Source organism: Elephantulus edwardii, unplaced genomic scaffold (genome assembly GCF_000299155.1).
Source record: "Elephantulus edwardii isolate Elephantulus edwardi_28Jun2011 unplaced genomic scaffold, EleEdw1.0 scaffold00002, whole genome shotgun sequence".
Lineage (NCBI taxonomy): Eukaryota > Metazoa > Chordata > Mammalia > Macroscelidea > Macroscelididae > Elephantulus > Elephantulus edwardii.
In genome coordinates this window covers 43326162-43351446 of record NW_006399752.1, presented here as the reverse complement: position 1 = coordinate 43351446, position 25285 = coordinate 43326162, and the positions used below count along the sequence as shown (strand labels likewise).

The window sequence follows — 25285 nt, the reverse complement described above, 5'->3', positions numbered from 1 at the left end:
TCATGCTTTTCCTTTTCTTTCTGAGCCATCTTTCTCTCTACTTGGGCACGCATTTCCACAGCTTCCCGAGCCTTCCGGTCAGCAATATAGAGGGCTTCGGCCAGTTTCGCAAAATTTTCATTTATGTGAACTGTCTGCAGTCCTCTTCCATCAGCAGCCAGACGTTTATCTAATGGAATTGTATAACCCTTTGAGTTTTTCCAATTTGAAATACAATTTAAAAATTAAAATTAAAAACAAATTAATCCACTCACTGCTTCTCCTAGAAAGATTTATAGCCTCACAAATGGAAGGTTTGCATTCACTTGATTGCAGTGAGCTGATTTGTTTGTTTGTTTCTCTACTGTGCCATGGATGCATCTTATCTCCATACCTTTTTGATCTATAGGCAGAACATATCATCTGGGAGTCTGGACTTTATGAGGAAGAATGTGGCATCAACATTGGAGGAAGACTCAGCTCTGTAACCTGCATTATACAGATGATACAACCTTGCTTGCTGAAACTGAGGAGGACCTGAAGCGTTTGCTGCAGGTGGTCAAGGACTGTAGTCTGCTATGTGGATTGAAGTTCAATATAAAAAAACCAAAGATTCTCACCACTGGGCAAATTGGCAGCACCATAATAGAGAAGAGATTGAAATTGTTAACTATTTCAGCTTGATCAGGTCCACAATCAACACTCTCAGCACTAGCAGTTAAGAAATGAAAAGACAAATTGCATTAGGAAAATCTGCTGTCAGGGACCTCTCCAGAGTGCTGAAGGGCAACGATGTCAGTCTAGAGACTAAGTGCACCTGATACAGGCTGTGGTCTTCATAATTACTTGATATGCATCAGAAACCTGGACAACAACTGAAGATGACAGAAGAATTGATGCCTTTGAGTTGTGGTGCTAGAGAAAAGTATTGAACATACCATGGACTGCCAAGAGAACAAATAGGTCTATCCTGGAAAGGGTGAAACCAGGATGTTTCTTGGAGGCAAGGATTTTGACACCTCGTCTGATATGCTTTGGGTATGTTGCCAGGAGGGACCAGTCCTTAGAGAAGGGCATCATGCTTGGAAAGACGGACGGACAGTGCAAGAGAGGAAGACCCCAGAGGCTATGGATTGACACAGTAACTGGGGTCATGAGGGTAAGTGTTTAAGAGGCGGTGAGAGTGGCTCAGGATAGAGCAGGGTCTAGAGCTATTGTGCATAAGGTGGCTATGAGTTGGAGTCAACACAACAGCACATAGCAACAATAACGCAATCTACCGCGTATGGAGTGGTGGTGTTGTATACCATGGAGTTGGAACCGACCCATAGCTGACTCTCCGGTGGGTTTTCAAAGGCAATAAATTGTATGGGAGGAGATTGCCCATCTTCCTCTCATGAAGCAGCAGGAGCGGGTAACCACATGCCTTGGGGATTGCAGCTCAGCTTCTTACCACAAGGTCACCAGAACACTTTCACGGATTAGCATTATGGAAAAGTTTGAAATATTGTCAGAATTACCCAGCTGTGGCATAGTAAACATATGCTGTTGGGGAAATGGTATAACTTGCTCTATGCAAGTTTGCCAAAAACCTTCATTTGTAATGTTGTTATTATGTGCTCTTGAGTCACCTGTGACCCATCGTGACCCTATGTACAGCAGCTCTGAATCCCGCCCTCTCCTGGGCCAGTCTCCCTAATTCCAACACACCAACCCCCATTGCCCCGATCACTGTACCATTACATCTCATCTAAGGCCTTCCTCTTCTGCACTCTCTCTCCACCCTCCTGAGCATGGCGTCCTTCTCCAAGGACTGGTTTCTCCTGGCCACATGCCCAAAGTATATGAGACGGAGCTTCAAAATCCTGGCCTCCAAGGGGAAACTTGGTTTCACCCTCTCCAAGATGGATCTATTTGTTTTCTTGGCGGTTCATGGTATGTTCAAGACTCTTCTCCAGCACCACAACTTAAAGGCATTGATTCTTCTTCTGTCATAGTAATAATAAAATGCTGTATCGATGAATTACTGTAAAATGAAGTAGAATACAAGATATGCCAGTGTACAGCATGTATACTCTGGGAACTGGATGCAATTTGCTGCTGCTTTATTGTTTCTGTTGTTACAAGTTGTTTGTCCACCCACCATCCTTTCTCTTTTGCAGTAACTAGCAGATTCAAACCACTGACCTTCGGGTTAGCAGCACAGCACATAGCCAGTTATGCCACCGAGGTTAACACACTTGAAAGGTGAGTGATTCGAATCCACCCAGAAGCACTTTGGAAGGAAGTCCTGGTGTCCACCTCTGATTGCCAGTGAAAACCTCCGGACAGGAAGTTCTATATGGACCCATGTGGGTCGACATGCATCCGCACTGACCTGGTTTGGGTTTGGAGTTGGGACGGTTATTCTACAGGACTTACAAAGATCACCTTCTCTAGTTCCAGCTCGACCCTCCATAGGATTTATGGGACACATTTAGCAGCCACACCTCAAGCAAGAGAGGATCCTGAGAGGGGTGCTCAGAGATGCGTGTCCCCAGAGATTTAAGGATGCAGAGAGCGGTACCTGACCCTCTCCTCGACAGAGTCTAGAGGTGAGAGACCCAGGGCCGCCCCACTCCACGGTGGGAGAGGGGTCTGCAGTGTGTGTGGGGGGTACCTACCCCAGAGGCATTTAGGTGAAAGGTCCCAGGATTTTCTGGGGACACTGAACCTCAGTATTAGTGTCCAGAAAATCCCTGCAGAGCTGCTTGCCGGGGTGAGAACAGCTCCTCCAACAGAAAGTGTGTACAGGACAGACACACAGAAGGGATGTGGCAAGGTTTGGGGCAGGGAGCCGGAGGTCCTCCATGACATGTTAGCAGGAAGTCCCAGAAAGAGTGTCCACATTAATATATCTGAATGCTCTCCTCTCGCCCACACCCTGTCCCCAGCCCCAGAGAAGCCAGGGTCACAGGCAGTGTGCAAGGAGAGAGAGGGAGAGGAGATGGAGAAGGGGACAGGAGGCCAGCCCCAGACCCCCCAGCACTGAGCCAGGAGAGGGGATGAGCTTTCCACTGACTGGGGCAGGAGGGGCTGGAGGCTAAAGGTTTCCTTTGCCCCAGCACTGACCCTTGGCATGGAAGAACAGGCAATTCCGAACGAACTCAAAGAGCTTGGCAACCCTATGGAATGAGCCAAAGGTGTCCAGATGGGCAGAAGAGCAAGCTAGCAGGGGCAGTGAAAGGAAGTCCCTGGAAGGTTTTGCCCAGGCAAATCCCAATAATTTGATTAAAAAACAGCCTTTCTCTGTGCTCGGAATGAAACTAAGTAGATGATCCAGTTTAATCTCAGAGCAAAAACTATCATTATCCCCTCTTAAGAGCTGAGGGAGAGGAAGTGCGGGGAGATTAGTAACGCGCCAAGGTCACAGGGTTGGGCGTCACAGAACGTCCCCTAGAAGCAGGTCTGCCTGGCTTCCACGGGGCCTCCCCAGGAGAGCTGCAGCTTTGCACACCTGGACCCTCTGAAGCTCAGCTTGGCCTGGTGGGTTTCTGCCTTTCCACCCTCAAGTCCAGGCGCTTTGAGGGCCCCACACGCCAAGCATGCTCTCTTCCTCAGGTGTCATTCTTGGATTTTTCAAGCCAGGAGCCAGCTGCCCTCCTACCCCTGCTCCACGCTCCCCATCTCACCTTGCTCATAAATTCCTTCAGTCATTCTCCTGGGGTACCCACGCCCCACAGCATCCCTGCACCCCCCTCCAAGAAATAACAAAGCACTAGGAACTTCTCAGTGTTCTCAGGGAAGGCACAAACCACACACATCTCAGCTGATGAGTCACAAAGATCCCTCAGTTGCAGTGACAACTGGGGCACTGGCAGAAGCTTCCAGAAGGGGCTTACCCTATACTGATCACTGCATCTATAATACACTAGGCTGTAGTACCCTTATATTATGAAAAAGATTGTCTGGGCATGGCACTCAGGGATCTGTTTGGACACAGCTCTCGATGATTCTAATGCACATTGACGTGTGACAAACATCACTCCAGGCCTGTGGTCTCTAGAGAGGTGTGATCACCCCGGCAGGACTAGGAGATGAAGTTTAAGAACAGAAATTGTCTGATATTATGAATGTAATTGTATGTAATTCATAAACAAGTTCACTGCCATTGAGTTGGTTCTGACCCATAGAGTGAGCCCATTGGACAGGGTAGAGCTGCTCCATTGGGTTTCCAACCTGCAAAGCTTTACAGGAACAGACTGCTTCATCTTCCCCCTGCAAAGTGGGTGGTGGGTTTGAGCCTTCAACCTTTCAGTTAGCAGGCCAACTCTTAACCCACTATGAAACTGTTGTTGTTATGTGCTATCAAGTCACTTGCAACTCATAGCAACCCTATGTACAACAGCTCTGAACCCTGCTCTATCTTGAGCCAATTTCATCTTCTCTGACACATCAACCCCCATTACCCCAGTCACTGAGTCAATCCATCTCATCAAGGGTCTTCCTCTCCTGCACTGTCCCTCCACCCTCCCAAGCCTGACGTCTCTCTCAAGGACTGATCCCTCCTTGCAACATGTCCAAAGCATGTCAGAGGAAGCTTCAGAATCCTTGCCTCTAAGAAGTAGCCTGGTTTCACTCCCTCCTGGATTAACCTGTTTGTTCTCCTAGCAGTCTGTGATATATTTTTTTCTTCTTCTTTTTCTCTTTTTTTTTAATTTTCTACTAGTTTATTTACAAAATTCAAATACAAATTTGAACAAATTCTTTCACGGTATATTCAATACTCTTCTTCAGCACCACAGCTCAAAGGCATCAATTATCTTTCTATCATCCTTAGTCATTGTCCAACTCTGACACCTAGCGAGTAATTGCGAAGACCATGGCATGGATAATACACATCTTAGTCTTGCTCTTCAGTATTCTGGGGAGGTCCCTGACAGCAGAATTTCCCGATGCAATTCATCTTTTGATATCCTGGCTGCTGGTACCTAGAATGTTGATTGTGGAGACAAGCAGGCTGAAGCTGTTAATCTCGTCACAATCTATCATGATGCTGCCAATCAGCCCTAAGCCATGAGGCCTCCTTGAGCTGTATGTAAGCAGATCTGTTTTGGGATGTGTGCTCTAAAATGTGTTTGCTGGTACAAAGTGGTGCCGTCTAGTAGCCCTTCCTGCCATGATGGAAACAGTCCACTTCTCAGCTATCCAACACTGCAGTCACGTGTGCCACCAAGCCCTCAAAGTGTGACTAGAGCCACGAAGGACTCGATTGTCATTGTGCTTTGTTTTAGTCACTGAAGTAAAATTTATAGAATCAGGTGTGGTTAGAGGCTACGACACGGGAAGGTGCAGGTACAGTCCACGTCTGTGACCACGCCTTTATGTGCCCTGGAATGGAAGCGCCATGTGGGCAGCGAGTGGAGGATGATCTGTTCACTGGTCAGTCTTTGTTGTCTAGCAACTTGTGTTGTTGGTGCTGGTTGCTGGGGAGTCAGGGCTCAGTGCAACATGACCCGCACACACAACGGAACTAAGCACTGCCCGTTCCTGAGCCCCCAACCCTGGTGGACTGGACCATTGGGATCCACACAGCCTGTGCTGATGGACTTTCAGAAGGAGACAGGTGGGCCTCTCTTCCTCACCCATCTAGGTCTCCACGCTCTGACTAAACTTATTCAGCATCACAGCAACATGCAAAATTCCACTGCTGGTTGGATGGTGGCAGCACGTGAAGCGAGGCAGCCCGGTGCCCACACGGAAAGGGAGCCCTCTACCGCTGAAAGAAGTGCACAGTGAGAACCTAACAAATATATTTTTTTAATTATTTTTTGTATATTTACCATCAAATCAGATTTGACTGGTACAGGAGGAGATTGCCCCTCCTTCTCCAGCAGAGCATCAGCTGGATTCAAACCACGCACCTCTGGGATTGCAGTGCAGCTTCTTGCCCTGAGGCAACCAGAGCTCCCATAGAACCTAACAAGTATTTTTCAAATGGCTGGTAGATAAGTGGACACATGAATACCTTCTTGCACAGACTTTTAGAAGGCGCCCAAGACTGGGTAACCCAAGTGCTGGTTCAACATCCCACTCCTCAGATGAGAATCCCAAGGTCATAGAGGAGAATGGCCATCTGTGGTAAGCAGAACCTTGAACTCCTGACTGTTCCATCCCACTGGACCTTCCTCTCTTCGTACCTGCCCCCGCTCCACACCTGCACTCTTACCTGTTCCTAGCAACAGAGCCCTGGGGTCCTCAGCTACATCACATAACATTGGAATAGGGACCAACCATACTTCACCACCAGCTCTTACCCGCATATAGAACTCTCTGCCCTCATTCCCGGACTTGATCTGGAAAATGTAATAGGCCCCAGGGTAGCGGGTTGTCGCCTGCATCTGGAAGATGTCAGCAGGGACAGAGCGTCCGGACACCACGTCCATGTCCCGGTACAGGATGGTGAAGGGCTGGTCTCGGCAGCCGGGATTCTCAGCAGGGCACATGCAGCGGCTGGTGGGAAAGGAAATGAGTATGTCAGTAAGGTCTTCCTGGTGGCTGGCTGTCCCTCCCTGCTTTGTAACAAACTAAATATGAGGCCACCACACGTTCACCATCCAGGCACTGTGACAGTTCACCCTGTCCATCCTGACTCCAGCCTGAACACCCACCACCATGTGGGTGAGCTCCCTATTTCCCAGACAATGGTCTCTTCCAGTCCATCAGACGGTCTGGTTGCTAGAACACAAATCTTAGGTCTCTGGTTTTCAGAAAACTGTGGTATTTTCTGATGCACTTCCATTTGCCCTGTAGTTAGCGGGTCATGGGCACTGCTGGCCGCATTGCATCACCTCCCCAACCATCACTCCCTACTGCCAGTTAGAACAATTGGAAAAATGAGAAATTAAAATGAGAAATTTGACTGACAGGCTTCAGGGTCCCTTTCACAACCTCTGTTACTTCACCCAGTTTGTGTGGAACGAGTTTAATCTTTATGCTCCATAAACAAGAGCTCAGAACTCCCTATGTTCAAGACACAACACTAAACACTTAGAAAGGACGACCAAAAATAAGATTCTGACTTCCACTAGTTCACCTTGCAGTTGTTGTTGATTGTTGATTGCTGTCAAGACGAGCACAACTCATAGCGATCCTATGAACAAAAGGCCTGAAGCCCCTTTGCAGCTATCGACGTTTATCAAAATTCATAGAGTTTCCAGAGGCATGTTGCTTAGGAATTGGATGCAGGAGAAGTAAGTCATAGACACACGTATCTCTAACACAAAGCAGCTGATCTGAAACACTAAGGTCAGAGCTGCGTTAATCTCAAATCATTGACTTTTTTAGCACAGAATTGGCATAAGGGACACATGAACTATTGTCACTAATAATTCCTATTCACTTTTCACAATGTTCGTTAACCTTTCAGACCAGATCATTGGGAATCTGAGCAGAAAGAAGAGTCCAGGAAAGCGAGGGAAAACTATATATGTGTGGAAAACTAGCAGAAGAGATGACAACTCAGATGCAGCGAGAAGCTGGAAGCCAAGGCCTGATCACAGAAGATCCTCGGGAGAAGTGAAAAGAGCCCTTCAGTCAGCTGAAAAGCAAGGCAGAAATATTTCAGGATGAAGAGGTTCATTCAGGAGTAAGATCATTGGCTTGTATCACCGAGGAATGACTGTGTTAGACATCTCTTGATTCTGACCCTCATCCTTCACCTTATCCCCGAGACATCTGGACCTGCCCCGGTGGTGAGAGTTCACAGTAGGGCCGTGGCATCTGTTGACAATGCTTTGGTGGCCAGAAGTGGAAGTCAGGTCTCTGTAGTTCTGCCCCACCATCCAGGCTATCCACAAAGACCTGTTGTTTGGCCTCCCGAAATAAATTCCAAATCTGTCTATTTCTCACCATCTCCACAAATGCTTCCACTGCCCTCTCCTCATGGACATCTGTGATGGCCTCCCAGCCGGTCTCTCTCTTTAGTCCATTCTCAACACAGCAGCCAGAGTCCTTTGTAAAATATAAGTCAGATGCTGTGTCTTCCCCGCTTGACCCCAGGAAGGAATAGGAATCAAGGTCATGCCTGCCTTGCAGCCTCTGCACACGCTGTTCCCTCTGCTCTTCCTCTCTGGTTAGTGGATGTCAATCACCTTCCCATCAGAGCCTAAATGCCATCCCCTCAGACGAGCCTCCTGAATCCCTAGTCACAGTCAGGCCCAGACTGCGCTCTTTATAAACATCCATTCTTCCTGTTCACTGTATCCATTCCTGGGTGTCACACATGGTTAAGTGTTGAGCTGTGGACCAAAAGGTTGGAGGTTCAAGCCCAACTGGAGATGTCTCAGGCCTGTGATCATCTTCTGAAAGCTCAGCCATCACAACCTCGATGGAGCAATTCCACTCTGATGCACAGAAAGGAAGTGGCTGGATGGCAATTGGTGATTTTATTACTTCACAGTGAATCAGCTGGATGACAGAAGAATTGATCCCTTTGAGCTGTGGAGCTGGAGAAGAGCACTGAATATCCCATGGATGGCCAGGAGAACAAACAGATAGGTCTTGGAGAGGGTGCAGCCAGAGTGCTTCTTAGAGGCAAGGATGATGAAGCTTCATCTTGCATACTTTGGGCATGTTGCTAGGAGAGGTTATTCCTTGGAGGGGGCATCATGCTTGGAAAGGTGGAGGATTGGCAAAGGAGAGGAAGACCCTCAACCAGAGGGACTGGCACAGTGCCTGCAGTAAAGGCTCAAGTGTCTCAGAGATTGTGCAGGATAGCACAGGGCTCAGGTATGTTGTTCATAGGGTCGCTAAGAGTCGTGCTCAGCTCAACAACAACGGTGCTTAACATGTCAGACTGGTAACCAAAAGGCGAAGTTCAAACCCACCAGCTGCCCTTTGAGAGAAAGATAGGCAAGCTCCTCCCATGACAACCACTAAACTCAAACTCTGCAGTCGAGTCAGTTCCGTCTCAGAAGGGCCCTCCATCAGATTACAGAGGCTGTAAAGACTCATAGAAAGTAGCTGTGAGTCAGAATTGACAGCACCGGGCCAGTGGGCTATGTGATTCCTCCAAATGACAACTATTCAGTGTCTTTTCCCCCCATGAGATTCTATTTCCCACCAGAGCAAAAAATCGAGCACACAGCACAGTGTCTGGCACATAGCGGGAGTCCCATTACTGTTTAATAAATACAATTTTTAAAAGACTCCTCTTTTTTCACCACAACAAGATAAAGGTAAACAACCCAGCTGAAATATGGACACAGGATATGAACAGACACTTCACCGAAGACATTCAGATGGCACACAAACACATGAAGAAATGTTCAAAATTCTTAGCTCTAAGAGAGATGCAAATCAAAACAACTATGAGATATCATCTCACCCCAGTCAGAATAGCAAAATTAAACAGAACAGCAAACAACAAATGCTGGCAAGGTTGTAAAGAAACTAGAACCCTTATTCACCATTGGTGGGAGTGTAAAATGGTACAACCACTATGGAAGGCGGTATGGCGCTTTCTCAAAAAGTTGCATATAGAAATAACATTTGAATTGGTTCTCAGCCTTTTGGCTAAGATCAAGTGTAGAAATACCATTTGACTCAGCAATTCCACTACTGGAAATATACCCTAAAGAAACCAAAACTGCCACCCAAGCAGATATATGCACACCCATGTTTACTGCTGCTTTGTTCACAATAGCAAAGAGCTGGAAACAACCCAAGTGCCCATCAACAAATTAATGGATAGAGAAGCTGTGGTATATTCATACAATGGAATACTACGCTGCATTGAAAAACAAGGAATTCATAAAATATTACACAAAATGAGTGACCCTGGAGGACATTATGCTGAGTGAAATATCTCAGACACAAAGGGACAAATACTGCATAGTGCCACTGTTGTAAAACGAGACTGACATCGGGGTTGGGGGAACTTAAGAAAAGAGGGGAAAAATAATGTATACTGCATTGAAACAGATGAGGGAGAGAACTGTTTAAAAAGAATATAGGATTAGGTATTATTTCATGACGAGATTCCAGAAAAAGAAATGCATAGTAAAGTGGACTGTAGACTTGGAGGGGTCAGGGGATTATAGAACAATGAAAGAATTTAAGAAAAAAAAGATTCCTCATTTTAAAGGCTATATCAAAATATCTCTTTGTCAAAATAACCAAAACAGCCCTGATGCCAAAATAATCATATAAAAATGTCACATGTCATATTGGGGTGGGAGAAATTGTTTCCTAAAAGAAGTTGAAAAAGGTCTGCGTACCAGTTTATTCCAGCTGGACTCCCTGCTGCAAATTTGTCTGTCTGTCCCAGATATAAAAGATCAGAATCTACATTTTAGCAACATCTACTTAATCAGGAGAGCTATGGTGGCTTAGTAGTGAGGAATTGCACTGTCAATTCAAAGGTGTAGTGTTCAAATCCACTATCTGCTCCACAGGAGAAATGTGGGCCATCTCCTTCTGTATGAGTTACTGTCTCTGAAAACCCATGGGAAGGTCAGCTGTGAGTTGATTCATAACAAGAACACATAAGAATCACCAGGGATCCTGTTAAAAATGTCAGTTCTGATCTCATATGTCTCCTGTAGACAGGCGAGTTCTCAGCAGGTCAAGTCAGAATGAACCTGTTTGGTTTCAATGCCTGGTTGAGAAGATTGATGGCTCCCAGTCGAGGAGAACCACAGACAGCCGCGGAGGTAGCATCTGAGCTAAGGTCAGAGGGACGGGGCAGATCTGGCTCTGTGGCCAGAGGCCGAATTCCTTCCATAGGTGGAAAAGTTGTGCCCCAAAGCTGGGCAGTCTGAGGTCAAGGGAGAGGTGAGAGGAGGTCTGTTCAAGCCAGCAGGAGCACAGAGCACCTGGCCAGGAGGCAGAGCTAGAAGGACAGCTGGAGAGAAACTGGGATGGCCTGGACAGAGAGCTCTGCGTTTGTCATGTCGTGTCAGGAGCAACACCAATTGTGAGCTGAACTATGTCCGGTCCCCAACCACAGAGAACCCAGAGAGAATGGGGTCCTTGAAATCAGAGAACTCGGCATGCCTTTCAGCAACATGTGAGGACCTCTTTAAAGAGACCCTCCTGGGCTGTGTCCTCTCTTTTGTGCAAGCTGTGAATCAGAAACCGCTCCCTTCGATGAGGTGTTCCTGGGGGGCAGATGCTCTAATGCTCAGGTGCGTTCACATGTGACTCTTCAGAAGAGAGGAGGGCAGATGCAGACATATGCATTCACCTTGTATGTACTCACGTACACACGTGTGCACACACATGTATATGCATACACATTTGGACACGGGAGGCTAAAAGAAGGAAACAAATTCTAGGTATGTGAGGAGCAGAAAAAATGGCCCTAGTTTCTCCCTGGAGGCAACAATTTTGAAGCTCCATCTCACATACTTTGGGCACGTGGCCAGGAGGGACCAGACCTGGGAGAAGGAGAGCATGCTTGGAAGGGTGGTGGGACGGCATAGGAGAGGAAGACCGTGGATGAGACAGATGGACTCAGCGATGGGATAATGGGGGTAGGTGTGTCAGAGTCATTGAGACTGGCTCAGGATATGGCAGAGTTCAGAGCAGAGGGCAGAGTACATAAGGTTGCTATGATTCTCAGGCAGCTCAATAGCACACAGTAACAGTGCATTTAACCAAGTTGTCTTGGTGGTGCAGTGCTAAAGCACCTGATTGTTGTACAAAAGGTCAGCATTTCTTACCCACTGGCAGGTCTGCGGAAAAAAGATGTGGCAAATGCTTCTGAAAAGATTTAGACTTGGAAGTCCTAAGGAGCTGCTCTGTTCTGTCCTACAGCGTTGCTGTGAGTTGGGATCAACCCATTGGCTGGGCAGTACATTTACCAGGGCCTTTGGTAGCAAGGTGGTTAAGCATTGAGGCGCTAACTAAAAGAATAATAGTTCAAACCCTCCTTTAGCAAACTCTCCGGCACCTCACGGCTCCCAGCGCAGCCCAGAGCCACTGGCAGCACCAAATGCTCCTGGGAGCTTATTAGAAACCCATCCCGAGCTCCTGGGCAGATCCTCCGCATCAGAATCTGCACCTTAACAGGATCCCAGGTGAGTCCTACACACATTACATCAGAGAAGCTTCCACAGCAGAGTCAGTAAAGACAGAGGAGGTGCAGGAACCTGGCCTCTGCTTGGTCAGCTTTCTAGAAAAACTCCACTTGGCTTTGGCACTAAAGAGGGAGCGACAGAGAAAGGTGTGTGTGTATATGCGCGCGCGCGCGCGCGTGTGTGTGTGTGTGTGTGTGCATGTGTGCACCCCACTGGAAAGGTAGTGAGCATTCTGTCCACAGAGAGGGCAGCTGAACTAGCCACAGAAATGATTGTTCACTCAGATCCACTCTCAGTGGGGCATGCTGAGGTGCAGCCTCCTTACCCCCCATTCCCTGACCACCCCCCTCCACTCCCCTTCCATGTACCACCCCCCAGGGGACAGCCGAGGCTCACTTGTCACTGATACGCAGATAGGGCTCCTCGCAGCGAATGGGGTCGATGCACTTGAACCCTCCCTGCAAATTGTAGCAGGTCTGAAGCTGGTTGCACGTGTGGTTTCTGTGTTCACATTCGTTGATGTCTGGAAGGCAGAGGAGAGAAGCTGAGGGAGGCCAGCGGGTCCCAGGCAGCAGCAGCCAGCTCTGTGCACAGGAGGAGGGTGGGCACGGCTGCCTGGGTCTGACCATAGAGCTCCCTTTACCTGCATGGCAGGCTCTAACCTCAGGGGCTTCTCAGCATGTGGAAGGATGGTGGCTAGTCCACACGGAGACACCCTGCACGTGGAAAGAACAAGTCTGTCCTGGATTGGGAAACGTGTCTCACACACTTTGGGCATATTGTCAAGAGGGGCTGGTCCTTGGATTAAAGACATCGCCCTGGGAAAAGTGGACGGTCAGAGAAGGAGAGGAAGACCCTCAACAAGATGGATCGACACAGCGACTGTTACAATGGGCTCCACCATGGCAGAGACGGTGAGGATGGCACAGGATAGAACAACGTGCAGATCTGCTGTTCATAGGGCTGTTTTGAGTCATGGTTAACATGACAACACCTAGTAACAAGCTATATGTAAAATGTACACCAGAATAGACAACTCAGTACAGAAAATCATGCAAAAGATCACACTTCATAAAGTTTATGTTAATATTAATATGTTGATGATATGTTGACATGATAGCATTTTGAATGTTGTTGTTAGGTGCCTGTTGGGTCAATCACAAACCGAATCATAGCGCCCCTATGAGCAACAAATCTGAGCTTTGCCCTATTCTGCACCCCCTCACCATCTCCGTCCTGCTCAAGCCCGTTCTCACACTCACTGTGTCAATCCGTCCTGTTGAGAGTCTCCTTCTCTTTCTCTGACCCTCTACTTTTTCAAGTAGGGTGGCTTTTTCCAAAAGCTGCCCTCCTGATAAAATTCCCAAGGAATGTGAGATGAAGCTTCACCATGCCTGCCTCTGAGTAGCACCCTAATTGCTCTTCCTCTGAGACAGACTTATTTGTGGTTTTGGCCGTCCACAGGTTTGTCCTGGAGAGGGTGAAGCCAGAATGCTCCTTGGAGTCAAGGATTCTGAAGCTTTGTCTGACATACTTTGAGCATGTTGCAAGGAGGGACTGGTCCTTGGAGAGGGACAACATGTTTGGGAGAGTGGAGGGACAGCGCAGGAGAGGAAGACCCTCGATGAGATGGATCGATTCTGTGAGTGGAGTGGTGGGAATGATTGTGTCTGAGATGGCGAGATTGGCACAGGCTAGAGTGGTGTTTAGGACTCTTGTACATAGATAGGGTCGCTATGAGTTGCAAGCACTAGATGGCACATAACAACAACAACAACAACAGGATAGTCAGTATTCTTCTCCAATACGATGATCAAAAGGCATCAATTTTCTTCATTTTTTTCTATTTTTTTATTTTATTATTTTGTGTGTGTACTATCAAATCAGATCTGACTGGTACAGAAGGAGATCGCTCCTTCTTCTCCAGCAGAGCATCTGGTGGATTTGAACCATGTACCTCTGGTATTGCAGTGCAGCTTCTTGCCACTAGGCCACCAGAGCTCCCTTCAATTTTTCTCCTTATTCATTGTCCTTATCTTATCCAACTGTCACAAGCATATGAAAGGAATTGAAAATACCATGGCTTGAGGCAGGTGCACCCTATTCTTGAAACTGATGTCCTTGCTCTTTAGCCCTTTGGAGAGGTTCTTGACAGGAGATTTTCCCAAGGCATGTCTTTTCATTTTTTGACTGATTGTGGATCCAAATAAAATTAATCACCAGTTGAATTTGAACTGACAGTTTCAATGAAACCGGGTGGCTCCTTGGAGGCAAGGATTCTGAGGCTCCGTCTAATAATATACTTTGGACATGTTGTGAGGAGAGACCGGTCCTTGGAGAAGGGCATCATGCTTGGGAGGGTGGAGGGACAACGCAGGAGGGGAAGGCCCTCTATGAGGTGGATTGATTCAGTGACTGGGGTAATTGGGATGGGATGTCAGCGACGGTGTGATTGGCACAGGACAGAGCAGGGTTTAGGGCTGTTGTACATAGGGTCACTATGAGTCGCAAGCGACTCGATGGCACGTAACAACAACATCATGATGTTACTTATTTTTAATATGTTGTGTGCAGTGGAGTTGACTCTGACTCGTGGCGACCCTGTGAACAATGGACTTGAACTCTACCTTATTCTGCACCATCCTGATCATCTCTGACATACTCGAGCCAGCTGTTAGAGTCACTGTGTCAGTCCATCTCACCGAGGGTCTTCTGCTTCTCTGACCCTCCGTCTTTACAAGCATGATGTCCTTTTTACAAAGACTGAACCCTCCTAACTCCACGCCCAAAATACATGAGATGAACTTTCACCATCCTTGCTTCCAGAGCACCCTCGGCTACACCTTTCCCAAGACATATTTGTTTGACATTTATACAGTGTGTTAAATAAGATAAATCATGATATTCACCTTGTTCCTTTTTCATTTAAAATTTGTTTAAAATTTTTCCCCCTTTTCACATTTTACTATCGCTTCTAGAAGATTCTGAACTCTATATTTGACTCATCCTAGGAACCACATTTAATTTCAAGGGCACAGCATGATCAGTACTTGTGTTGTTCTTATGTGGAGAGTCAAGTTCAAGAGGCCTGAAGAAGAATTAATGCCTTTGAGCTCTGGTGGCCTAGTGGCACTGAGCTGTGCTGTGAACCCAAAGAAAATTGGTTCAAATCCACCAGCTGCTCTGAAGGACAAAGATAGGCAGTCTCCTCCTATATAATTTACAGTCTCTGAAACCTGCTGGAGGGTCAGCTATGAGTCAGTTCCAACTTGACTGTACATAGTAATAATGACCACACTTTGCCAAGCATGATGTCTTCCTCCAGCAACCGAGCCCTCCTGAGTGTGCCCAGAGTAGATGAGGTGAAGGCGCACTATCCTTGGTTCAAAGAAGCATTCTGGAGGCATTTCTTCCAAGACAGATTTATTTGTTCCCCTGGCAGTGATGGTTTGTTCAGTTTTCTTTGCCAGCATCATAACCCAAAGGTATCAATTGCCCTCAGTCCCCCTTACTTGTCAGCACCACAGGAAGCAGCAATTCCTGAAATCAGGCGGTGACCGCACTGAGAAACTCTGCTGCAAAGGGTCTCTTGAAAGTGTTAGAAAGCAAAGAGGTCACTTTGAGAACTAAGATGTGCCAAACCCAAAACAAGGGGTTTTCCAGTACCTCTTATGTTTGTGAAGCTGCATTATGAATAATAATCATATATTACATATATAACATATGGCATATAAATAATATGTGTACATGGTACATGGTGTTGTTAAGTATCATCAAGTCAGATCAGAACCTATTCATAGTGACTCTAGCGTTATTTGTTTTGTTTTGGGGGGTTTTTTTTAATTGATTTTTAATAAAAGTTTACAGAGACTTAGGGTTTCCAGTCATTCATTGTTGCACTTTTCTCCCTGTCCACTCTCTCCCCCTCAATTCACTTTTCTCCTTGATAAGTAAAAGAAATACTCTTTCATTGCTATGCAATCCCTTCCCTCAAGTCCACTCCACTATGCAGCCTTCATTCTGGACTCCTAATCACATATCTCTTTTAAACAGTTCTCTCCCTCATCTGTTTCAATGCAGTATACATTATTCCTCCCCTCCTTCTCTGTCTTCCCTCAATCCCAATGTCAGTCCTATTTTACAATAGTGGCCCTATGCAATATTTGTCCTTTTGTGACTGAGATATTTCACTCATCTAGCGATTTTTTAAAAAGCAGAAGACATGGTGGTAGCTAAGTGGTGAGGCATTTCACTGTCAGCTCAAAGGCACACAATTCAAATCCAGCAATTGTTCCACAAGAGAAAGATGGGCCATCTCTTCCTGTGCTATTAACTGCTTTTGAAAACCCACTGGAAGGTCAGTTATCAGTCGATTACAATTCAATGGTACACAGCAACAAATTGCACAGGAGAACAACGCCCATCTTTCTCCTATGGAGCAACTAGTGGATTCTAATTGTGTGCCTTTGGACTGGCAGTGGAACTCCTTACCACTAGGCTACCAAAGCTATAGTGTTTGTAACATACAAACTTTATCAAAACCGAAAAGCCTACTACATCTAGTCATCTATAACACACAGCAATCCTTCAGCATGGCTTCTAAGACTGCAAATCTTCATGGGAGCAATCAGTCTCATCTTTCTCCCTCTGAGCATTGATTAGAACCAACAATAATAGCCAATAATCCAAGGGTGGGTTAGAACCACTAGCCTTTCAGAAAGCAGCACAGCACTCTGCCACCAGAGTTCCTCATAGAGTTGCCAAGAGTCAGAGTCAACCCCGTATTTATGGGTAAATACAACTGATAGATAGACAAATAGAGACTTATATCTTATAAAATGACACAGGGGAGCTCAGGTGGCCTAGTGGGTAAGTAGTTGAACAGCCAAACCAAAGCCAGGCTGTTTGACTCCACGGGGTAAAGATAGACAGTTTCCTCCCACTCGATTTACAGCCTCTGAAAAACCTGCTAGGAGGTCAGTTATGAGCTACTTCCAACTCAGAGGCAACTGACGAGTGAGTGAGTAAACTATACAGGCTATCACGTCTATGATTATATCTAGTCTATAACCATGTTTAATAATGCACATTTTTCTTGATATATAGTATATAATACATACACGTGTTACAAACTACATATATTACAGATACATGTGTATATATTATAGCACACACTGGCCAGGCTGTCTGCAGGGACTCTGTCTGAGTGAGTAGGTCTCAGTGACCGGAAGTCCTGACTGGACCTGCGGCAGCCGTTAGTCAGGCGGAAGAGACCTGCCCACGGGGCAGGAGTCTGCACCTAAGGAGGTTGCATTGTGCAGCTGGGAGTTTACTTAAACGTGAACTGGCCCACGTCCATTCTGGGGCCCAAAGGTGGGTATCAGGATACGAAGGCACCAGCTCAGAGCCTGCCTCTCTGTGCACCACCAACACCCACTCAAGCCACAAAGGGTTCTCCAGAGTGAGGCCCACCCCCAGCGCCCTCAGCCGTTCCCACCACCTGGCCTTACCCTGGCAGCTCCGGTTGTCCTCCAGCAGGATGTAGCCGGGCGGGCAGGAGCAGAAGTAGGTGCCAGGCTGGTTCACACATTCATGCTGGCAGAGGAACTCGGAGAAACTGCACTCGTCCATATCTGGGGGCGACAGATCACACCTGTGCTTTATTGTCATAGAATGTCTGTAGGTGAGGGGCTGGGAGGCCATCCACTTCCCTTCCTTTTCTCCCTGACACGGCAGCTCTCCTGCCAAGGAGCCGTCACTTCTGGCTGCTTCTTAGGATGGGGAGCTCACTTCCTGCCAAGGAAGCCTGCTCTTCTTGGGACGGCTCTCATTTATTAGGAAAGCCTCTGCTCAGGGGACAGAAATCCATCTTTGCTGAGTTTCCGCCTCCTGCCTTTGCCCACCCCCCACTCCCCCATCGTCTGTTTGGTATTGATTCGTTCTGTTTTGTAGGTGAGTCCACCAGCCCCCTCTGACCTGCCCGAGGGGCTGGGATTTATTCACTCACTGCATTTTTTCTGGGTGCACAGAGATCTTCCCCTAGACCCAAAACCCGCTGGTTGGCATTCAGAGACCCCGTCTTCTGAAGGGGCAACATTAGCAGCGCCAACTCTCCTCTATTAATCTTTCATGTTGAAAAAAACATTGTCATCCACTTGATTTCAACTCCAGTCACCCCCACACGCATTGCAGGAAAACCGTCCTCCCCACGGCCTCAGCAGCTAAACGTCTGTAAGTAGACCGCCAGGCCTCTCTTCTAAGGCACCCCTATGTGAACCCAAACCAACAATCTTAATGTTAACAGTGGTTAACTATTCACCCCACCCAAGGACTCCTCCTTGAGACCAAGCCCCATGCCAGAGAGTCATTTCCAACTTACAGACCCTGCAGACAAAGCAGAAGTGCCCACAGAGGGGTGCCGAGGCTGTCATTTCTATAGGAGCACACAGACACACAGACACACAGACACACTCCTGAAGAGTGGCCGGTGAATTCAGGCCACTGACCTCTGGGTTAGCAGCTGAAGGCTTAGTCACTGTGCCACCAGGGCTCCACTTCCAAAGGATTTTAAGCACATTAAAATAACAGTGTGCTATCATTTCCTTGAAGAGCAAACTTTGGGACGGTGTAGGGTAGTTAGAGGGAGCTCTGCTGGTCTGGTGGTAAGAAGCAATGCTGTAATCCCAAAGGCACGTGGTTCAAGGCCACCAGCTGCTCTGTGGGAAAAGGATGGGCAATCTCCTCCGTGCAATTTACTGCCTCTGAAAACCCACAGGAGGGTCACCTACGGGTCGGTTCCAACTGGACAGTAGACAGCGACAACAACAGGGTGGTTAGGTGATCAGATCACCTCTCAGGGGGTCCCCAGGGCTAGCCTGGGCAGCCTGGAGTTGGCCACCTTGGCTGGCGAGGTGGGGGCGTAGGGGGAAGGTGCTGTCCTGTGATTGGACACTTCACCCAGGTGGGCCCATGCCAGTGGATGCAGAAGAAGACATTCCAGAAAAACCAGTTTCTCCTCACACACAGAGTTTGGCAACAGAGCCCCCAGCCGGGCCTCACTCGGCAAGCACGCCAGAGAAAACATGTTTTTATTTCAGTTGTTGTTTCCCAAAAGTTTGCTTTCACTAGTTTCCCCATGTGACATGTCCTCGGATCGCTCCCTCCTTCACAGGCCACAGGAGCCTCGAACCACCCAGGCAGGGTGTCAGCGCAAACAAGGCTGCCCCTGCACTGCCAGGCCCTCCCACCATCACAGCCAGAGCCCCTGGCCTCCCAGGAGGAAGCATGCCCCCCTGTCCCTCCCTCCCGGGGGCCTTCGGCTGGAAGTTTAAGCCAACAGAATTGGGATGCTGGTTTGAGGAGCAGAAACCTATTCTGAGAAGGGTCTCTGCTTCTGTCCCAGGCTTTACATCAGAACCTGACTGAATGTTGGCAGAGCTCTGGCCCCGGCCGCATCACCTCGGAACAGAGAGCAGCCCAGTTCTAAGGCTGAAGACGCCATTCATACCGTCAGCAGTGGGAAACCTGTCAGTTTCTGAGGACTCACAGGGTGTCGAGTGCTGTGTCAAACACTCGACTGGCTTTGTCATATTTAAGCCTCACTTTAATCTACACAAGGAGCTGTTCACAGGGTCTCTACGAGTCGTAGTCAACTTGACAGCGCATCACAACAGTAAGAAGGAGCACTGGTGGGTGTTAACCAGAGGTCAGCAGCTGGAAACCAGCAGTTCTGTGGGAAGATGATTCATAAAGACTCACAGCAACCCATGAACAACAGATCTGAACACTGTCCTCTCCTGAGCACCCTTACACTCTCTGACACACTCAGGCCCATTGCTACAATGGAGGACAAATATGAATTGGATCCGCTTCCTGACAGTGAGCAAACTGGCTCACGGAGACCCCATGTCAGAGCAGAACTGTAGCTCCCTAATTCTCCACGGCTGCTGCTTTCAGATGTAGATCAGCTTCTAAGGTGCCTCTGGCCAGACTCAAACCTCTGACCTTGTGGTTAGCAGCTGATCCTGTTAGCACCACCCCGGGACCCTTTAACCTTGACTGGAGCTACCATTATTAGCCTTGCTCTCCAAAGAGGAGAGCTGAGACTTAGCCAAGGCAGCCGGCCTGACAACTCTCACGCATGACTGCTGTCGCAAGGTGTCCATGCTGTTTGCTAGGCTGTGGTCTTTACAGAAGCACATTGGCTGGTCTTTCTTCCATGGAGCTGCTGGGTGGGTTTGAACCACCAACCTTTTGGTTAGTAGCCCAAGCCATTAACTACTGTGCCAACAACGCTCCTATGACCAGTAAGTGGTAAAACTGAGATTTCTATTCAGTCAGTCAGCCTCCAGACGCCACATTCCTCAATAAAATGCTACAATGCTTTTTCCTTGGCAACCTTAACACCGGAGAGTTTTGACAGTCCTGAGGTTGGAACAGCCCCTTAAGAAGGGCCAGTTCCAGGGCACGTGGAGAGGATAGTATTTGACTATTGTCCTTCTCCACTGGGGTAGGAAGGTGTGCGATAGACCCCACTTTATCCCCAGACATGGCTGAGGACTGCAGTTCCACTGGACAGTTGACATACAGGCATGGTTCCTGGCCCCATCTGACCATTTCCACTCATCTATGTGATAGCGAGCATCCCAGGATCAGCGAGGCCCAGCCAATCCCCAAGGAACAAGGGGTCAGGACGAGAAAGGGTGGGCACTGCCCAGAGGGCCACCTCAGCTCTCATAACACAGTGAGGACCGCAGCTCCTGGAAGATGGAGAAGCCCAGAAAGGGAGGAGGAAGGATGGAACCGGAATCGACTTGTGTGAGTCACACTGACCCTGGGGGCCTGTCTCTCACTCTGCAGAAAGTAGGGTCCCTCCAAGTTGAGAGAAAGTGGCAGTAGGGGAACACAGAGGCACAGCGACATCACCGACCATCCTGACGACCCAGCTGCCAGCAAATCGGTTCTGACCCACAGAGATCTGCCATCAGATTTCCAAGGCTGTGAGTCTTTTCAGGAGGAAACAGCCCAGCTTTCTCCGGCCACCAAGGCGTAAGCTCCTTGCAACGCCAACATCGTCTTATCTCCCTTCTCCTGTGCCCTGCAAACCCCTGGGAGGACGGGGCACACTGCAGGGAGGGAACCCAGCAGGTGCTCATGCAGGGACGCAGCCCCTCTTTCCATCTGTCTGCTCATCTTGTAGGAGGGGAAGGGATGAGAACTCAGAGACCCAGGAAGTCAATGTGTCCATGGAAATTAGTAAAGGGGAAACCAGGACTCACACTCAGCTCTACCTGGCCCTGCAGCCACTCCACTGGATGGCCTGGGAAGAGGGTCCAAACATCTCTATGGATTTGCAGAGAATTCTCAACACAGAAGTCCATCTCATTAAAGCTAAACTTTCCATACTTCTAGTTCTTTGGCCCAAAGACCCCACAGAGTTCCATGTGGGGAACCAAAATCTAGGGAAGAAGTAGCTATTTGTGCCTGGGGCCATGTGAGTACATTTTCAGGACTGTCATCTAATCAGCCCGGGGCTCTAAGTCACCGTCCAGGGCTCTGTGTCACCATGTTGGCTACCTGATGGCTCCTGCTTCCTGGAACCTAAGAAGGAGGCGTTTGGGGGTTTCTGTGAACTCTATCGCTGGACCAGAGAATGTTCCTCAGTGAAGCTGTCACATGAGCCTCATTCATGCCCTGGGTCGGTGCCTGTTACAGTCAAGCCCGAGCCTGGGAAACGTCCCACTCTGCAGACTACCACACCCTAGTGTAGGGTCCCAGTTACTTTGAAAAAACACAGCAAAGCATCATTAATTTGAATTATGCTAACTTATAACTGCTAACAGCTACGTCTGGGAAAGGGTGCAGCCGGAGTGCTCCTTGGAGGCAATGGGGCTTTGCCTCACATATTTTGGACATGTTGCTAGAAGGTGCTGTTCCTTAGAGAAGGACATGATGCTGGGAAGGGTGGGGGGTCGGCGAAGGAGAGGAAGACCCTCAACCAGCTGGATTGACACGGTGACTGATGCGATACGCTCTGTGTGTCAGGAAGTGAGAGGACGCAGGACAGAACAGTGTTCAGATCTTTCATTCACAGAGTCACTATGAGTTGTACTCAACTTGACAGCCCCTAACAACAATAACAACATAACTGCTAATGATGTCCAGAGTAGGTAGGATGGAGTTTACTTTAGTTCAACACTGGTAAACTGTACTATCGAGTCAGAACCAACCCATAGCTGACCCTTTGGTGGGTTTTCAGAGGAGGTTCATCACACAGAAGGAGATTGCCCATGTGTCACACATGGAGCAGCTGGTGGATTCGAACCACTTACGTTTGCTTTGGCAGCGCAGTTCCTTACCACTAAGCCACCAGGGCTCCACCAATAGCAGAAAGGGAGAGAAAGGCAGCCAGGGAGGGAGGGGGTAAAGAGAATAGAAAAAGAGAGGGAGAGAGAGAGAGATAGAAAGAGAAAGAAAGGGAGGGAGGGGAGAGAGAGAACGAACAAAGGAAGAGAAGAAAAAACAAATTACTCTAGAGGAGTGTTGAAACAAACAAACAAAACAAACCCAACTTTTGCCTTGAATCTAATCCCACTGACGGTGCTCACTTGCCCTGCAGAAGGAGCGTGAGCCCCTCGGGCTTTCTGAGCTGTGACCTTTAGGGAGACCAATCACCAGGGCTTATTTCTGTAATGCCTTTGGGTGGGCCTCTCTAGGCAGCAGCTAAGCACAGACCACGGTGCACACAGGGCCCTTGTGGTGTCCTATGCTGCGGGGCGAAGCAGGAGGAAGACATGTCCACCCATCTTCGAGGATAGTATCCTAACTACCTGGCAATTTCTATTTTAACTTCCTGTTGGGGGAGGGAGGGCGAGGAGAGTTAACAAGAAAATGACAACAAACTGCCCTGAGCTTGTTGGGTTTGGAAGAAGTTCCTACACGGTGAACGAAGCCGTGACATCGATGTACTCACACGTGTGTAAGACGGCGTTTGCTCAGCATTCGTTCATTCACTGGGTCGAGAACCCTTTTAAGGACACGCTGTGTACCAGGCGATCTGGAGAGCTCGTACAAGTTCACAGAGTGTTTCCACTTACATGATCTCATGCAACCCCCACCCCAAGCCCTGCCCCGTGGGATGTGCTATTAGGCTATTATCCGTATCTGTCCGGTTTCCAGGACTTGAGTCAGTGCTTAGGGAGGACGGATAATTCTCCCTGCAACACGCACAACTGGGTGACTCCCCTTCCTCTCTGGCCTCATCGCAGGCTCTAGAATGTGGCTCTGTTGGCCTTTTTATTAGGAGTCAAATGACCTACCCACAGGGGAGGCTATTGCTTGGAAAGGGACATCATGCTCAGAAAGGTGAAGAGTCAGCGAAAACGAGAAAAATCCCCAACGAGACAGATTTAACGCAGTGACTGCAGCAACGGGCTCCAGTGTGTCAGAGACGATGAGGATGGGACAGGGTTCAAGTCCACGGTTCCTAGGGTTGTTAGGAGACATACTCGACTCTACAGCACCTCACAAGAACCACCCACAGGAGGTAGATACCACCCCACCTCTCAGGAAGTGACTCATCTCTGTCCTATGTGACCGTGACCCCACTGCGCTGGGAAGTGTCCCAGACTGGAGATATGTCTGGTAAACAAGAGGAAACACCTGTGAAGGACCCCCTGCCCCAGCCCAGCCCTAAGTACAGGTGGGAGCCTCAGACGCCAAATGCCATTACCACTGCAGTGAACACCGTCTTCCTCAAGTTCATAGCCAGGGTCACAGCGGCAGATGAAAGAGCCGTAGGTATTGACGCACGTTTGCACACAGGGGTTCTCAGTTGCACACTCGTTCACGTCTGTGGAAAGCAAAAGAATGTCATTGAACCTTCCTAAGACAGAAGGCCCACACAAACCTACAAGGCACAAAATTTACCACCAGGCCGCCGGCTGCATCAGCACCAAAGATCTGCATGAGGACCTCGCAGACTGAGACCACAGACACCAAACTGTTCACGGAGGAACCAAGGCATCCGTCCATGTCCTCCAGGGATTGCAGGTCAGCAAGGAGGAAAACTCCACACCCACACATTTCATTTGTGTGTGAATGTGTACGTGAATGCATTGTATACGTATGTGTTATCTATGTACACACATATGTGTGTGTATACTTACACACACTAGCTTTGGAAGCAGGAGTGGCATCCACTTTCTAAACAACTTGTTCCGGAAACTCTAGGAACTTTAATAAATGTCAATGGCTGCAGAGGGGCTTCAGGCCTTTTGTTCATAGGGTCGCTATGAGTTGTACTCGATGGCAATCAACAACAATGTGTGTGCAAATGCATTGTATACATACATGTTGTACACCTACACACACTAGCATCTAGCATGACCTCTCTCCAGGGCTCACCAATAGGAACTCCAATACATCTACTTTCTCCCATTCGCTGCTTATTCCAGCACCAATTAGCTCATTTCCCATCCCTACTGATTTTAAAGTTTCAGGTAAAGAACAGAGAAATTTTCCCATCCATTTTCATAAGTTAGATCTATTTCTCTATCTATCTATCTATCTATCTATCTATCTATCTATCTATCTATCTATCTATCACTGATGTGTCAAATGCGAGAATGGTTACCCATGGTGGACAGTGTTTGGTGGTGCCCTCCAGTTAAACAAGCTTAGAAGCAGGAGTAGCACCCACTTCTGAAATAGCTTGCCTCCAGAAACCCTATGAACTTAGAGAAATGATGAAAGTTATACAAGTGCTCAGGTCTTTCAATCAGAGGGTCACTATGAGTCGTCTACAACTTGACGGCACTTTACAACAACAACAGCTCTATTATATGTGACTACTGATTATCAAGGAGTCTCCACAGATGTAATCCTCACTGACCTGTTTCAGGTGTGGGACTCCACCTTACAGACAAGAAAAGAAGCCCAAATAGGACAAGGTGCGGTGCTGTAAGCAGGCAAAGAAGAAACACTTCGGAGTAAGGGATAGATTCATTATCTTGAGTGTATTAAGGGCTTCATTGGTGCATATAATATGTCAACAGTCATGAAATTGCCTTAACCAGTAGTGCACCTGACTGTACATTCATTCATAAAGTGTTTAAATTGCTTTCTAAGGTTGAGAAGAGTATTAAATGTACCATGGACTGCCAAGAAAACAAACAGATTCATCCTAGAGAGGGTTAAACCAGGCTACTCCTTGGAGGCAAGGATTCTGGGGCTTCGTCTGACAT

The 25285-nt window shown here is 47.9% G+C and overlaps 1 protein-coding gene across 1 annotated transcript in view; it reads right to left on the bottom strand.

Moving 5' to 3' along the window:
- The window catches only part of FBLN5 (fibulin 5), a 119478-nt gene that overhangs the window by 5582 nt on the left and 88611 nt on the right, over positions 1–25285 (bottom strand). The window contains exons 10-13 of the mRNA XM_006879211.1: positions 23773–23892; positions 17552–17674; positions 12438–12564; positions 6276–6471 (exon numbers count right to left, since the gene is read on the bottom strand). Coding sequence (XP_006879273.1) covers positions 6276–6471; positions 12438–12564; positions 17552–17674; positions 23773–23892 — 566 coding nt within the window. The remainder of the gene's footprint in view (positions 1–6275; positions 6472–12437; positions 12565–17551; positions 17675–23772; positions 23893–25285) is intronic.